We start from the raw sequence: 17,933 nt of genomic DNA, 5'->3' as shown, positions 1-17,933 counted from the left end.
ATAGTAGACATATACTGTACACTGAGTATACAAAACATTAAGAACACTTGCTCTTTCCATGACATAGACTGACCATGTGAATCCAGCTGAAAACTATGATCCCTTACTGATGTCACTTGTTAAATCCACTTCAATCAGTGTAGATGAAGGGGAGGAGAGAGGTTAAAGAAGGATTTTCAAGACTTGGGACAATTGAGACATGGATTGAGACATGGATTGTGTGCCATTCAGAGGGTGAATGTGTAAGACAAAATATTTAAATGCCTTTGAACAGAGTATGGTAGTAGGTACCAGGCTCACCGGTTTGAGTCTGTCAAGAACTGCAATGCTGCTGGGTTTTTCACGCTCAACAGTTTCCCGTGTTTATCAAGCATGGTCCACCAACCAAAGGACACCCAGCCAACTTGACACAGTTGTGGAAAGCATTGGAGTCAACATGGACCAGCATCCCTGTGAACTTTCAACACCTTGTAGAGTCCATGTCCCGATTAATTGAGGCTGTTCTGAGGGGGGGGGGGGGGGGTGCAACTCAATATCAGGAAGGTGTTCCTAATGTTTTGTACATTCAGTGTATGTTATGGTAGTCACACTACACAGTTATTTATAGCGTATTCATCCCTGCACATCTTGGGTATTTTCCATTTTGTATTCATGCATGTTGCTGTGAGATAACATGTGTTTGAGTTTCCATTTCAATAAAGCTTGACATCGTCTTTTGCATGATGTTGGTTGCTTTGAATGTTTCCAAGCGACTGTAATGTGCATGCTCTCTTCTTATTGGTGGCATATTAATGTGTTCTCTCCCCATCTCTTCAGCTGTCCTTCTCACATCTATGTTTTCTAACCAGGACCTCACTCCTAAACATGCCCCTATGTTTCTATTGGCCCGGCATAGTGTAGTTACTGATATTTAGTTTCAGAATGCACACCATTTCTCTTTACATATTTGAAAATATATTTTGGAAAAGACAAGCAGAAACACACGGACACACACACACACATTAATAAACATATATGCAAGTTGATTATTTTGAAATAGTATTTTCGTTTGAATAGCATGTTAAACAGTTTTATATTTACTTTAAAACTGACCCCAATGACAGGTGAATTAGTAGTTGATGAGCAGCAGAAGGCTCTCTTTCTGACCCTACATCAATAAGAGTGTCTATCTGCCTTGGTTCCAGCCCTAAATGACTCCATGCTGACACTGAACAGAGATGATCCCAGAATCTTTCATGAGAGTATCAGACACGGTAGAGTATTCTAGTTTAGTTCCTCCCCACTGGCCCTGCTGCCTGCCCTCCACAAATACAGCAGCACCATGTTAAAGGGACACTCCGCAATATGACATCATCATACCCAGCCGTACCCAGCCATGCCTCAAGGAAGGGCGCTAATTGGCAAGACAAAATAAGTCGCCCCACTGTGATGTCATATAGTTGAGTCTACCTTTTGATGTTTAGAATGCTTTAGTATCCATGTGACTTTACAGTAGGTCAATGCTATGCATTTGATATATTTTAGTAAGTACCCGTGTATTTGTAGGTAGATCATTTTACAATTATTCTACAATTGCTATATTATGACATACATCTTTCATGCACTTCTAATCAGAAATGCAAACTTCCTGATGGACTATAATGTTATAAGATGTATTTATTTGCTTTCAAAGCATGTGCTCCACTATATATAGTTCAGTGCATGTGATATACAGTGTAAGTGGATGGAGACATAGTCCACTGAATAAGTCTTAGATTCATGACGTTGTGTTGTAGCCGTTTCTAAAACATATAACTTTACACCCCAGCCGGAGGCCCCAACTGGAACATAGAAGGTGAGAGCTGCAGTGTGAACGGTCTAGTCCAGACCACATCCCAACCCCATGTAGCTTAGACAATGTCTGCTTCCACCCCACAACACACCACGCCCCATGGTGCTCAATGACCTGTTGCTGATGGTATCACGTACACAAACATTTTAGACCCATTTCAGGAATGACCCATTTTTGGATGGTACTTTACACATATCAAACTCATCGTGGAATGACCCATATCTTGATGTTAATGTACTGTAAACATATCATATACTGTAGTGGTTCCCCAATCCATTTCTGGAATGATCCACTTTTAAATGGTTCTGTACATATATCAAACCCATTTCTGGAATTCATGTTCATGCACTATTGCAAGGTGGCTCAGATACGGCTCCACATTTAAATGCTATACATTACCACAACAATGACATGTCTGAATACCACATCAGTAATTGTCGAGGGTCTCTCACACGATGATAGATGCAACAATGATCATGATGTTAGATCACCCTGATAACAACACCAGCTAACAATGCCCCACCTCACTGTCTCAGGGCAAAGGGAACTGTACTGTACTTGTGACTGTGGAAGGCACTCTCCTCCGCGTCCACCTTCAGTCTGTCTCTACTGTGTTCCTGACCCATTGTGGAGATGTTTCACTCTCTCTTGGCATGACCTGTTTATCAGCACACACACGCACACTCACACGCACACACACACACACACACACACACACACACACACAGGGGTCCCTCTGCATGCCATAACTAATTGAAATACATCCATCCACATCCAGTCTCTGAAGGGGTCACTAATCTAATACAACTGGGGATGGGACAGAGCAGGGTTTTCACCACTCTGCCTTCACCTCTCCAGCTAGCTCAGATCACTGATCACCTAGAAGCAGTAGACATGGAGCGAAGGATTTGTTTATAAAGTATTTTAAGGGGGTGCTACTCATGCCCAATTCCACATAGCCACCTAGCTCCCGCCCCAAGGCACTTGTGTAGATCTGATAATTCACATAGACTCCGCCAAGCCTAGCAGAGAGTGACTTAGAGATATTACAATATTGCTAATACCTTCAGATCTATATAAAGGGCTAGAGGCTAGCGGTTGATTTGGAGTTGGGCATCTATCCTGCTTGTAAAGGGTTTGACCATTGAGTATCCCCTCTCTGTCTCTGTCCCTGTCCGCATTTCTCCACCCGTCTCCCCCTCCCCATGTCTCTGTCCCTGTCTGCATTTCTCCACCCTTCTCCCCCTCCCCATGTCTCTGTCCCTGTCTGCATTTCTCCACCCTTCTCCCCCTCCCCATGTCTCTGTCCCTGTGTAGCATACCACCTGAGGAGGGAGGACACTGACTGGTTTGACAAGCCTGCAGAGAGACAACATCGGGTAAACGGACAAGCTCTGGACAGGAGACAGGTTAGAGGAGCTGGATACGTCTAAACTAGTTGACTACATTTAATAAAATACATTATAAACTGGCTGGTTTGAGACTCAATGCAGATTGGCTGAACGCCGTGGTATATCAGACTATACCATGGGTATGACAAAAAATGACATTTTTACTGTTCTAATGACTTTGGTAACCAGTTTTTAATAGCAATAAGGCACTTCGGGTGTTGCTTTGTGTCGTGTTTAAGAACAGCCCTTAGCCATGGTATATTGGCCATATACCACACCCCCCGTACCTTATTTCTTAAATATCCTACATTTTCTCGTAATTGAATGTACATTGGTAGTGACTGTTGTTCATGTTGTCTTTAGCTGAGTTGTATTGGAGTGCTGCCATATTTTTTGTTGTCGTTGTAATCAATGTTCTGGATCTTGACTGTTCTGATGTCCCTGTCCCTCCCACAGATGAAGTTGATTCCCTATGTGTATCCTCACACCCGGATCAAAGTACAGAGAGACCCCAAGGACAGCAGCGTTTCAGGTAGAGCACCCAAACGTACAGTAAACATTCTATAATGTACAAATCTATGGCTATTCAAATGTAATAATAGGATCTCAGACTCTGGAATTCCAATATGACATTTCAGGCCTGTTTCATTGTTGTGGGTGTGTGTTCCCTGCAGGGAATGGCCTGGGGATTCGTGTGGTGGGAGGGAAAGAGATTCCTGGGAGTCGTGGTGAGATAGGAGCTTACATTGCCAAGGTTACGCTCGGGGGAGTGGCTGAACAAACAGGGAAAGTGGTGGAAGGTAAGTGTATCTGCACGTGTGTGTGTGTAAGATGTAAGTATTTACAAATATAAAGTGGGTATGTTAATCTGTGCAGAAAGAAAAAAGGTAAGTGACATTTGGAAAAATCTAACATTCTTATCGTGGTATATCAAATCAAATCAAATCAAATTTATTTATATAGCCCTTCGTACATCAGCTGAAATCTCAAAGTGCTGTACAGAAACCCAGCCTAAAACCCCAAACAGCAAGCAATGCATGTGAAAGAAGCACGGTGGCTGGGAAAAACTCCCTAGGAAAAACTCCTGAGAAAGGCCAAAAACCTAGGAAGAAACCTAGAGAGGAGCCAGGCTATGAGGGGTGGCCAGTCCTCTTCTGGCTGTGCCGGGTGGATATTATAACAGAACATGGTCAAGATGTTAAAATGTTCGTAAATGACCAGCATGGTCAAATAATAATAATCATAGTAATTGTCGAGGGTGCAACAAGCACGTCCGGTGAACAGGTCAGGGTTCCGTAGCCGCAGGCAGAACAGTTGAAACTGGAGCAGCAGCATGGCCAGGTGGACTGGGGACAGCAAGGAGTCATCATGCCAGGTAGTCCTAGTGCTCAGGTCCTCCGAGAGAAAGAAAGAAAGAAAGAGAGAATTAGAGAGAGCATATTTACATTCACACAGGACACCGGATAAGACAAGAGAATACTCCAGATGTAACAGACTGACCCTAGCCCCCCGACACATAAACTACTGCAGCATAAATACTGGAGGCTGAGACAGGAGGGATCAGAAGACACTGTGGCCCCATCCGATGATACCCCCGGACAGGGCCAAACAGGCAGGATATAACCCCACCCACTTTGCCAAAGCACAGCCCCCACACCACTAGAGGGATATCTACAACCACCAACTTACCGTCCGAAGACAAGACCGAGTATAGCCCACAAAGATGTCCGCCACGGCACAACCCAAGGGGGGGGCGCCAACCCAGACAGGAAGACCACGTCAGTGGCTCAACCTACTCAAGTGACGCACCCCTCCCATGGACGGCATGGAAGAACACCAGTAAGTCAGTGACTCAGCCCCTGTAAAAGGGTTAGAGGCAGAGAATCCCAGTGGGAAGAGGGGAACCGACAAGGCAGAGACAGCAAGGGCGGTTCGTTGCTCCAGCCTTTCCGTTCACCTTCACACTCCTGGGCCAGACTATACTTAATCATAGGACCTACTGAAGAGATAAGTCTTCAGTAAAGACTTAAAGGTTGAGACTGACTCCTAAGTGCATGTTGTATGCATTTCAATTTGTACGAATTAAGCTGGATGAGGTATATTGATAATTTCACAAGTGTTCTGGAGGAGAGCCGATAACCTAATGGTTTAAGCAGGAATCTATTATTATATTAATAATACCAGGCCAATGTCAGCTCACTCTTTGCCAGGCTATCTGAGCGCCAGAGAGAGAGAGAGCTTGTGTGTTCGCCTGCACGTGAGCGGGCATTTGCACCTGTCACGTCTTATTCTCTGAGATGTCAGATAGCCAGAAAAAAAGCTCTGTCAACTCACTCTGCCCCTTTGCAATGCCTGCACAGGATTAGTCATTATGCTGTATTTAGCACACACACACAGTCACACACACACACACACACACACACACACACACACACACACACACACACACACACACACACACACACACACACACACACACACACACACACACATACATACACACACTAGAAACTGTATTTAGCCCCCCTCTCCGTCATATCTCTGTAAAACTCTTCTTTCTGAAGCACAGATTAGTACAGGCTACAGGCTGAAGACAAGAACGTAGAAGAAACTTCAGAACACAGCACTCTAACTACCAGACATCCTGAACAATGTGACAGTAGATCTCTCCCACTGATATATTTGGGGGATTTGCTCTGACGTGGTACATGCTTGAGCATCCAGACCTCCTGGGTTGAACCAGAGGGAAAGCCTTGTTCTTTATGATTCTATAGCATAATCCACTGCAGTTAGGGATGTGAGGGTTCATCTACTCCCTCTCTCTGTCACACTCAGTTCAGACGTGGGGACGTCACACCCTGGCGGGGACGCTAGCGACATGTGACAGCCTTTGCTGAGAGAGGAAGGAGGAGTTTGAAGGACAAACACACACACACACATACAAGCGAACAGATTTACACACACACACACACACACACAATTGTCTCTCTCTGCATATCCCATCTCCCTACAATCCCCTTCAGTTTGTAATTATATTTAGCGTCATACAGATTGTGGAGATAATTATGTAGACAGAGTAATTGTCCCAGTGTATTTTAATTATGACAGAATGTTTGGTTGTTTCTGTTTTTCTAACATCTATTACACAGTAACCCTCCTAGGAATGGAAGCAACCATAGTACCATAGTGTTGTTTTGCTCTAAAGTTGAGGTTTTATCTGACTTTCTTCAGTGGACTAAATTGCCATTATGCAAATGCTATGTTTCGACTTTAGTGAAAGAGACCATGGAACTGAACACTTGTGCCCTCAGGTGCAGAGAGAGAGAGAGGGAATGAGAGAGAAAGAATGAGAGAGAATGAGAGACGGAGAGCAGAGAAAGATAGGAATAGGGAGAAAAAAGGAGGGAGAAGAGATGAGGAGGGGGGAAATGGGAGGGGAAGAGCGATAGCATGTTGTAAATGTGGCCTTGACTATCTAATCTACAGAGAAAGAGAGATGTTAATTCCATCCTTTGTCGTCACAGCAGCTGGCGAGTTGCTTCGTAAGCAAAAGTCTCACGTGAGGACGAGGTTTCGTTTGTGTAAGTGCAGCCCCAGCGCCGAGGCTGCCATGGGTTTGAGTTTGCTGTGCACTTTCTCCCTCTCTATTTCTATCCTACCTTACTTTACTTTCTCTGGCATGTTCTCTGAGCCTTGTCAGCTGTGTGAACAAGAACCTGAAAGAAAGACACTCTAGTCATGAACAGAAAAGGCAGTGGTGTATTTCGAAGAGTTAGAGCCTACCCTTGAGAAGGAGTTAAACTTGGAAGCTTGGTTTGGGTTGTGACAAATCTTCCCGATTCCAGCCTTGCTGAAGCACCCCCAGATCATCACAGATCCTCCACCAAATTACACAGTGGGTGGAGACACTGTAAGCCTCTTGTAAGACTAATCAGGGTTATTCCACCAAATATTGATTTCTGAACTCTTGCAAAGTTAAGACATTAGTGTTGTTTTGTTTAAAAATGAATATGAACTTATTTTCTTTGCATTATTCGAGTTCTGACAACACTGCATCTTTATTGTTATTTTGACCAGTTGCCATTTTCTGCAAATAAATGCTCTAAATGACAATATTTTGGGGGGAATTTGGGAGAAAATGTTGTCAGTAGTTTATAGAATAAAACAAAAATGTTCATTTTACCCAAACACATACCTATAAATAGTAAAACCAGAGAAACTGATAATTTTGCAGTGGTCTCTACATTTTTCCAGAGCTGTGTGTTTACATTGCCAAAGCAAGTGAAATAGATAATAAACAAAAGTGAAATAAACAATCACAAATGAACAGTAAACATTACACTCACAAAAGTTTCAAAGGAATATAGACATTTAAAATGTCAAATTATGGCTATGTACAGTGTTATAACGATTTGCAAATAGTTAAAGTACCAATATGGGTTGTTTGTTCTTTGTGTTTGTTCTTCACTGGTTGCTCTTTTCTTGTGACAACAGGTCACAAATCTTGCTGCTGTGATTGCACACTATGGTATTTCACCCAATATATATGGGAGTTTATCAAAATTGGATTTGTTTTCAAATTCTTTGTGGGTCTGTGTAATCTAAGGGAAAGATGTGTCTCAAATATTCTCTCTCTGTAGGAATGCAGGTATTGGAGTGGAACGGGGTTCCTCTGATGGGGAAGACCTACGAGGAGGTACAGTGCATTATGAGTCAGCCGTGTGCAGAGGCGGAGTTCTGTGTCAGACTGTGAGTCAAACAGCCCCCTCTCTCCTCTCATCACTCTCTCTCCTTCCATCCCTCTCTCCTCATCCCAACTTAATTTAGGTCAAAAGCTAAATTTGACCTTTGACCTTCCTGTCTCTCAGTGATCTGAACATGCTGTCTGACCCTGATCACCCCCAGGCCCTGGAGAACCACGCCCAGCTGAAGCCTGGTATGTCACTAGTGTGGTTGTGGGTATCCTACATAGGAATCATGACCTCTGAGTTATAATGACACATTAATGTGTGTGTGTGCAGGTGACAGGCAGCGTTCTCCAGGAGTGGACCCTAAGCAGCTGGCTGCAGAGCTGCAGAAGGTGTCCCAACAACAGGCCCCTGGGATGGGGCTGGGTGTGGGGGGGCCAGTAGGGGTCCTTTCTGCCCTGGACCGCTCAGCTCTGTTACACTCAGGCAATGCATCGGCCAGCTCTAGTGCCGTCCCCAGCCCCGGCCAGCCTGCCTCCCCAGCCATCAACAAGAAACAACGCCACAGCACCAAGGTACTGCCTCTACTTGTAGTACATTATGCTATTAAGAGCCCATAGCCTTCTGTAGAGTGTGTTACTACAGCCATGTGGTTGGTGAGTTCTTCATTATTAAGTCATAGACGTGTGTGTGTGTGTGGTGCATGGTGCATGGTGCATGGTGCATGGTGCGTGGTGCGTGGTGCATGGTGCGTGGTGCGTGGGGCGTGGTGCGTGGGGCGTGGGGCGTGGTGCGTGGTGCGGGGTGCGTGGGGCGTGGTGCGTGGGGCGTGTTGCGTGGGGCGTGGTGTGTGGGGCGTAGGGCGTGGTGCGTGGGGCGTGGTGCGTGTGAGGAGGTCTAGATCCATTGCTTTGTCTGCATTGTGGATTACAGGAACATGGCACTAATTATATAGACACATGCATAATATGTGTGTGTAGAGAGAGAGAGAGAGAGAGAGATCATGCTAGTGTGGTTGTGTGTCTTTGTGTGTGTGAGTGTGTAAATACACATAGTATTAGCTATTTTCTATGATAGACGTAATATAATGCATCTCAACCAACTGAATGAACCTTCTCTGACTGTACACCATGACTTTTCCAGTCTGTCGAACCTCTCCTCGTGAGTTTCCTCTTGGGTCCTATAGAGCATCTCCATGATAAGGACAGGTCCTTTATCTGTCATCTGACCATAGCTATCCTACCCTGGTTAACCTACTGCTACTTAAAACCGTAGTATCATGGACATAGTAACTGAAGTTTAAAACCGTAGTATCATGGACATAGTAACTGAAGTTTAAATCCGTACTATCATGGACATAGTAACTGAAGTTTAAAACCGTAGTATCGTGGACATAGTAACTGAAGTTTAAAACCGTAGTATCGTGGACATAGTAACTGAAGTTTAAAACCGTAGTATCGTGGACATAGTAACTGAAGTTTAAAACCGTAGTATCGTGGACATAGTAACTGAAGTTTAAAACCGTAGTATCGTGGACATAGTAACTGAAGTTTAAAACCGTAGTATCATGGACATAGTAACTGAAGTTTAAAACCGTAGTATCGTGGACATAGTAACTGAAGTTTAAAACCGTAGTATCGTGGACATAGTAACTGAAGTTTAAAACCGTAGTATCGTGGACATAGTAACTGAAGTTTAAAACCGTAGTATCGTGGACATAGTAACTGAAGTTTAAAACCGTAGTATCATGGACATAGTAACTGAAGTTTAAAACCGTAGTATCATGGACATAGTAACTGAAGTTTAAAACCGTAGTATCATGGACATAGTAACTGAAGTTTAAAACCGTAGTATCATGGACATAGTAACTGAAGTTTAAAACCGTAATATCATGGACATATTAACTGAAGTTTAAAACCGTAGTATCGTGGACATAGTAACTGAAGTTTAAAACCGTAGTATCGTGGACATAGTATCTGAAGTTTAAAACCGTAGTATCGTGGACATAGTAACTGAAGTTTAAAACCGTAGTATCGTGGACATATTAACTGAAGTTTAAAACCGTAGTATCGTGGACATAGTAACTGAAGTTTAAAACCGTAGTATCATGGACATAGTAACTGAAGTTTAAAACTGTAGTATCATGGACATAGTAACTGAAGTTTAAAACCGTAGTATCAAGTTTTCAGGCTGGCCAGAGGCCACACTACAGAGCAGGGACTCTCACGGCAGTGTGTGTGTGTGTGTGAGTTTGTGTGTTAATGTGAAGCGTGTGTACGGATATCGGTATAAACAGTGTATAATCGCTACCTGTGTTTGTTTTTCAGTCGACAGCAGACGTGCAACTGCTGAAGCCTCAGCCTCGTCCTGTAACAGGGGAAATACAGGTAAGCCTGCTGTCAGTCTCACACCTGCTTTAAGGTTTCATACTTTCCACAGTCTGAAGTCTGTGAAGTGGAGTGTGGCTTTCATTTCTCTTGAATCCCCTCACTTGATTGATCCACTTAAGTCAAGAGCTATATGATTAGTCATCCCCAGGACCTAGTGTTGAGGAACACTGATGTACACGCCTGTAGAACCTAGTTAAACACACTGTATGTATCTCTGTCCTCTCTGCCTCCTCCAGCTCCAGATCCACTACGACAGGAACCTGGGGAACCTGATAGTGCATGTCCTCCAGGCCAGGAACCTTGCTCAGAGAGACCCCAAAGAATACTCTGACCCATTTGTCAAGGTCTACCTCCTACCAGGGAGAGGGTAAGACACTGCTTTCATCAGTCTGTCTGTCTGGATCTCTCTCTCTCTCTCTCTCTCTCTCTCTCTCTCTCTCTCTCTCTCTCTCTCTCTCTCTCTCTGTTTGTTTGTTTGTACTCTAATGAGTATTGACCATTATATGATGGGACTTTATTAAGCTGTGTTAGATTTGCTGTGTGCCCTCTGTGAAGTACAGTAGAAAGCTAGGAGCCCATAGAACTGACAAGATAATGACACATCCAACTGTGGGCTACTCTCATTCCTTATCTCCATGACTTCTAACTGGCCTCAGTTGGCATATTGACAGATATTACAACTTGATTTGTACATCAAAGCATTCTATATTTACTCTAATATATTCTCTAGTGGACACACACACACACACACACACACACACACACACACACACACACACACACACACACACACACTCCTCTAGCTCAGTATAAATGGACTGTTTGATCTGTGTTTTAACAATAGGCAGTAGTAAATAAACCGTGCCTTTATGTTTCAATGTTGTCTTTCTTTATATCCTTCCCTTTATGTCTCTGTTACTCTGATGGTTTATGTCTCTGTTACTCTGATGGTTTATGTCTCTGTTACTCTGATGGTTTATGTCTCTGTTACTCTGATGGTTTATGTCTCTGTTACTCTGATGGTTTATGTCTCTGTTTCTCTGATGGTTTATGTCTCTGTTTCTCTGATGGTTTATGTCTCTGTTTCTCTGATGGTTTATGTCTCTGTTTCTCTGATGGTTTATGTCTCTGTTTCTCTGATGGTTTATGTCTCTGTTACTCTGATGGTTTATGTCTCTGTTACTCTGATGGTTTATGTCTCTGTTTCTCTGATGGTTTATGTCTCTGTTTCTCTGATGGTTTATGTCTCTGTTACTCTGATGGTTTATGTCTCTGTTTCTCTGATGGTTTATGTCTCTGTTTCTCTGATGGTTTATGTCTCTGTTACTCTGATGGTTTATGTCTCTGTTTCTCTGATGGTTTATGTCTCTGTTTCTCTGATGGTTTATGTCTCTGTTACTCTGATGGTTTATGTCTCTGTTTCTCTGATGGTTTATGTCTCTGTTTCTCTGATGGTTTATGTCTCTGTTACTCTGATGGTTTATGTCTCTGTTACTCTGATGGTTTATGTCTCTGTTACTCTGATGGTTTATGTCTCTGTTTCTCTGATGGTTTATGTCTCTGTTACTCTGATGGTTTATGTCTCTGTTTCTCTGATGGTTTATGTCTCTGTTACTCTGATGATTTATGTCTCTGTTTCTCTGATGGTTTATGTCTCTGTTTCTCTGATGGTTTATGTCTCTGTTACTCTGATGGTTTATGTCTCTGTTTCTCTGATGGTTCATGTCTCTGTTACTCTGATGGTTTATGTCTCTGTTACTCTGATGGTTTATGTCTCTGTTTCTCTGATGATTTATGTCTCTGTTACTCTGATGGTTTATGTCTCTGTTTCTCTGATGGTTTATGTCTCTGTTTCTCTGATGGTTTATGTCTCTGTTTCTCTGATGGTTTATGTCTCTGTTACTCTGATGGTTTATGTCTCTGTTTCTCTGATGGTTTATGTCTCTGTTTCTCTGATGGTTTATGTCTCTGTTTCTCTGATGGTTTATGTCTCTGTTTCTCTGATGGTTTATGTCTCTGTTACTCTGATGGTTTATGTCTCTGTTACTCTGATGGTTTATGTCTCTGTTTCTCTGATGATTTCTGTCTCTGTTTCTCTGATGGTTTATGTCTCTGTTTCTCTGATGGTTTATGTCTCTGTTTCTCTGATGGTTTCTTTCTTTTTGCGGTTCTTGTTGTTTGTTGTCTCTACCCTCCTATCCCTCCCCTGGACTCTCAGACAAGTCATGGTAGTCCAGAACGCAAGGTAGTGTAGTGCTTCTCCTGCTTCTCCTGCTTCTCTTCTTCTCTCCTTCTCTGCTCCAATTCTTCTGTTCTTCTCTACTCCTCTCCTCTTCTTCTCTCCTTCTCTCCTTCTCTGGTCCTCGTCTTCTCTCCTTCTCTGCCCCTCTCCTTTTCTTCTTCTCTTCTTCCATCCTCTCTGCTCCTCTCTTCTCTTTCTCTCCTTATCTCCTTCTCTGCTTCTCTGCATTCAGTCAGTGTTTTTCCCCACGTACATTTTCCACCTCCAAAGTGCTTTTCCTCATTGTCTCCCCCATCATTATTCATCGTTATCCATTTTGCATTGATACGTTGATAAAAGCACTCTCTTGCTCTTCCTCTCTCTCTATCTAACCTTTCTCCACTTTATTTCGTTCTCTTTTTTTCTCCTATTTGTATCTCTGTCATCCTAAACAACTCATGATTGTCTGATGTGCAAATTCAGTCAAGAACATTGCCGGGTTGAAATCAAGGTTGAAATGTGAAATCATTCCATGAGTCAGACGTGTTTCTCACCCTACGCTCATCATCTCTGCTACAGGAGAGGAGCTGTGCCTTACAGTCACATATTGATTCAACCTTACAGACATCACTATTTATTTGACTTTCTTTGACTCTTTCTGTGATGTTGTGATCCCGTCTAGCCAGTGTGCCTATGCAATTTACTCTCATCCAACATTTGCAAGACATCATGATGATATAATTATATTGAATCAGATATTCAATTATTGACATCCTGCTATATCATCTCTATATCTACCATCAAATGTAATTGGAGAAAATCTACAATAATGTGGCCATATTAACATACAAAGACCACGTCTGAGACTAAACGTGTCCCTTTGTTGTGACATCACAGTGCTGAGAACAAGAGGAGAACCAAGTATGTCCAGAGGAGTCTGAACCCAGAGTGGAACCAGACCGTCATCTACAAGAACATACACCTGGAACAGGTAGGAACACACACACACACATGCATGTATACACACACATGCACTTACTAACGCATGCATCACACACACACACACACACACACACACACACACACACACACACACACACACACATCCACATTAAACATTATTTTAAATGAATGTTTATGTTAATCTTATTTCCAGTTGGATTGGTAGTTCTGAATCCTTAGGGATGTTCTGACTATCCCTCTGCAGCCTTGGTTCCCATTACCAATCCCCTGAAGCCCATAGCACCACTGACCTGGTTAGGTTAAACAACCCCCTTACAGACTACCAATCACCAGAGAGAGACAGAGACATCTTCATTCAACATAACAGTAGCAGTCCTTGCCTAGTTGCAATTCAGACAATGTAAGATGAGTGCAGTCTGTCCATACGGCACTCTCTCTCAGGGGACAGTAGTGTCTCTAGTGTAGTGGCTCTTCTGAGACTCTCTGCTGTTAGCTACTTCTCTCTATTCTGCCCACTGAGGTGGTAAATGCTGCTCTATCACATACTCACTCTCCCACTCCCCTGCCAAGCACACATGCACACACACACACACACACACACACACACACACACACACACACACACACACACACACACACACACACACACACACACACACACACACACAAACACACACACACACACACACACACACACACACACACACACACACACACACACACACACACATAATTACCCAGTCTACTGACTGGCTGGTTGAGTGATATACAGTACGTCTGCATGGGTGTTGTACTTGGCATAACTCGTTTAAATGTATTTGTTCATTTAATCACTTTTCACTCATCCTCTCTCTCACTCTCTCTCTCTCGCCCCCCCACCTCTCTCTCTCTCTCTCTTCCTCACTCTCCCTCTGTCTCTCAGCTAAAGAAAAAGACTCTGGAGGTGACAGTGTGGGATTATGACAGATCTTCCTCCAATGACTTCCTGGGAGAAGTGAGTGTCTCCAGAATCAGACACACTCTGGTTTAGACGTCACATACATTCACTTCAGTCATCCCTTTACCCTAACGTCTCCTGATGCCATGTTTTTAAATGTTCTCTAGCCAAAAGCGGCTCATATTTCCTGCCTTATTGCTCCCCTCTCAACAAGACTTTATTCAAAGCTGGTTTCATTGTTTGTCAGTCTATATACAGTGAGGGAAAAAAGTATTTGATCCCCTGCTGATTGTGTACGTTTGCCCACTGACAAAGAAATGATCAGTCTATAATTTTAATGGTAGGTTTATTTGAACAGTGAGAGACAGTGAATAACAGTGAAAACAACCAAAAAATCCAGAAAAACGCATGTCAAAAATGTTATAAATTGATTTGCATTTTATTGAGGGAAATAAGTATTTGACCCCTCTACAAAACATGACTTAGTACTTGGTGGCAAAACCCTTGTTGGCAATCACAGAGGTCAGACGTTTCTTGTAGTTGGCCACCAGGTTTGCACACATCTCAGGAGGGATTTTGTCCCGCTCCTCTTTGCAGATCTTCTCCAAGTCATTAAGGTTTCGAGGCTGACATTTGGCAACTCGAACCTTCAGCTCCCTCCACAGATTTTCTATGGGATTAAGGTCTGGAGACTGGCTAGGCCACTCCAGGACCTTAATGTGCTTCTTCTTGAGCCACTCCTTTGTTGCCTTGGCCGTGTGTTTTGGGTAATTGTCATACTGGAATACCCATCCACGACCCATTTTCAATGCCCTGGCTTAGGGAAGGAGGTTCTCACCCAAGATTTGACGGGACATGGCCCCGTCCATCGTCCCTTTGATGCGGTGAAGTTGTCCTGTCCCCTTAGCAGAAAAACACCCCCAAAGCATAATGTTTCCACCTCAATGTTTGACGATGGGGATAGTGTTCTTGGGGTCATAGGCAGCATTCCTCCTCCTCCAAACACGGCAAGTTGAGTTGATGCCAAAGAGCCACATTTTGGTCTCATCTGACCACAACACTTTCACCCAGTTGTCCTCTGAATCATTCAGATGTTAATTGGCAAACTTCAGACGGGCATGTATATGTGCTTTCTTGAGCAGGGGGACCTTGCGGGCGCTGCAGGATTTCAGTCCTTCACGGCGTAGTGTGTTACCAATTGTTTTCTTGGTGACTATGGTCCCAGCTTCCTTTGAGATCATTGACAAGATCCTCCCGTGTAGTTCTGGGCAGAGTCCTCACCGTTCTCATGATCATTGCAACTCCACGAGGTGAGATCTTGCATGGAGCCCCAGGCCGAGGGAGATTGACAGTTCTTTTGTGTTTCTCCCATTTGCGAATAATCGCACCAACTGTTGTCACCTTCTCACCAAGCTGCTTGACGATGGTCTTGTAGCCCATTCCAGCCTTGTGTAGGTCTACAATCTTGTCCCTGACATCCTTGGAGAGCTCTTTGGTCTTGGCCATGGTGGAGAGATTGATTGCTTCTGTGGACAGGTGTCTTTGATACAGATAACAAACTGAGATTAGGAGCACTCCCTTTAAGAGTGTGCTCCTAATCTCAGCTCGTTACCTGTATAAAAGACACCTGCGAGCCAGAAATCTTTCTGATTGAGAGGGGGTCAAATACTTATTTCCCTCATTAAAATGCAAATCAATTTATAACATTTTTGACATGCGTTTTTCTGGATTTTTTTGTTGTTATTCTGTCTCTCACTGTTCAAATAAACCTACCATTAAAATTATAGACTGACCATTTCTTTGTCAGTGGGCAAACGTACAAAATCAGCAGGGGATCAAATACTTTTTTCCCTCACTGTAATGAATACCACAGATCCTCTGCTAAATGGAGAAGGATCCTAATTGTTTATAATGTAGAATGGTGGTGTGTTCACAGCATATCTCTTAATACACTGATTGTACCAAACATTAGGAGCACCTTCCTAATATTGAGTTGCATCCCCCCCCCCTTTTGCCCTAAGAACGGTCTTAATTCGTTGGGGCATGGACTCTACATTGTGTCGAAAGCGTTCCACAGGGATGCAGGCCCATGTTGACTCCAATGCTTTCCACAGTTGTGTCAATTTGGCTGGATGTCCTTTGGTTGGTGGACCATTCTTGATACACACGGGAAACTGTTGAGCGTGAAAAACCCAGCAACCTGGTACCTACTGTCATACCTCGTTCAATGGCACTTAAATCTTTTGTCTGGCCCATTCACCCTCTGAATGTCACACATACACAATCCATGTCTCAATTGTCTCAAGATTTAAATATCCTTCTTTAACCTGTCTCCTCCCCTTCATCTACACTGATTGAAGTGGATTTAACAAGTGACATCAATAAGGGAGCATAGCTTTCACCTGGATTCACCTGGTCAGTCTATGTCAGGGAAAGAGCAGGGCTCAGATTCACAAAACCTTCTTAGGAAGAAATGTCTTCTTAACTGACATTTTTTTCTTAACTATAGACTTAAGAAGAAAGTAAAGACAAGTTGCTCCTCCTCAAAAAGATTCTTGGAAATGTTCTAGCTCTATTTCTTATGTTTCTCCTTAAGCAAAAAGTTAAGAAGAAATTAGATTCTGAAAATAAAGTTATTTCCAAGGTAGCTAAACCCTTGTCTTAAAATAAGGGCAGTGAGAGAAAAAGCTCATGAAAGCAATTGAACATGTTTAATTCACTCACAAACTTCATGTGAAAGTTTCAGTATTGATTATTTTAAACTCAAGAACATGTTTTTGAACAGTAATCTCAGTAGGAAATATGCTAAGATGATTACCATTGCTTAACTAGATAGCTAGCTAAAACCGTTGCCAAGCAACAATTATTTGGAAGAAGATATTTGAGAAGTTCGTAAGAAAATCACTCAATCTTAAGATGTTGTTGGGGAATTGCACTTACAAACTATCTTATTCACTTTTTTTCTCAAGAAGCTTCTTAAGTTTTTGCGTAAGTAGAGTTTTGTGAATCTGGGCCTAGGTGTTCTTAATGTTTTGTATACTCAGTGTATATTTGCTGTGTTTTCCTATAAGTCTTTGCTTACACAAGCATACCTGTCTACTCTTTCTTTCTCTGTCTCTGTCTCTCTCTCTCTCTCTCGCTCTCTCCTGGTCTCTCTCTCTCTGTATCTCTCTCTGTCTCTCTCTTTCCGTATCTCTCTCTCTCTCTCTCCAGGTGTTGATAGACCTGTCTAACACGTCCCAGCTGGACAACACTCCTCGCTGGCTGCCTCTGAAGGAGCAGAGTGAGAGCATCGAGCACAGCAGAACCCACCACATCGCCCAGGGGCCTGGGGGGCCAGGAGCAGGGACAGGGCCAGGACAAGGGTCCGTAGCAGGGCAAGAACCAGGACAGGGCATGGGGCCAGGGATGGGCCAAGGACAGGGACAGGGGCAGGGACAGGTACTGTAGTGTATTCATTGTCTACTATCTATCCTTGCCATCATTGATTGTAACTTAATGATGTAAGATGC

The 17,933-nt window shown here is 43.2% G+C and overlaps 1 protein-coding gene across 1 annotated transcript in view; it reads left to right on the top strand.

Moving 5' to 3' along the window:
* LOC115197761 (protein piccolo) overlaps positions 1–17,933 on the top strand; it is a 104,050-nt gene that overhangs the window by 77,718 nt on the left and 8,399 nt on the right. Inside the window, exons 13-26 of the mRNA XM_029759564.1 lie at positions 1,185–1,253; positions 1,808–1,834; positions 3,149–3,240; positions 3,679–3,754; positions 3,897–4,022; positions 7,863–7,971; positions 8,091–8,158; positions 8,244–8,485; positions 10,238–10,297; positions 10,537–10,667; positions 12,519–12,545; positions 13,419–13,512; positions 14,407–14,478; positions 17,635–17,862. Of these exons, the coding sequence (XP_029615424.1) occupies positions 1,185–1,253; positions 1,808–1,834; positions 3,149–3,240; positions 3,679–3,754; positions 3,897–4,022; positions 7,863–7,971; positions 8,091–8,158; positions 8,244–8,485; positions 10,238–10,297; positions 10,537–10,667; positions 12,519–12,545; positions 13,419–13,512; positions 14,407–14,478; positions 17,635–17,862 (1,421 nt within the window). The remainder of the gene's footprint in view (positions 1–1,184; positions 1,254–1,807; positions 1,835–3,148; positions 3,241–3,678; positions 3,755–3,896; positions 4,023–7,862; positions 7,972–8,090; positions 8,159–8,243; positions 8,486–10,237; positions 10,298–10,536; positions 10,668–12,518; positions 12,546–13,418; positions 13,513–14,406; positions 14,479–17,634; positions 17,863–17,933) is intronic.

This window comes from Salmo trutta, chromosome 7, assembly GCF_901001165.1.
Source record: "Salmo trutta chromosome 7, fSalTru1.1, whole genome shotgun sequence".
NCBI classification, from domain to species: domain Eukaryota; kingdom Metazoa; phylum Chordata; class Actinopteri; order Salmoniformes; family Salmonidae; genus Salmo; species Salmo trutta.
Note: the sequence above shows the minus strand (reverse complement) of the source record. Positions and strands in the feature narration are given on the sequence as shown.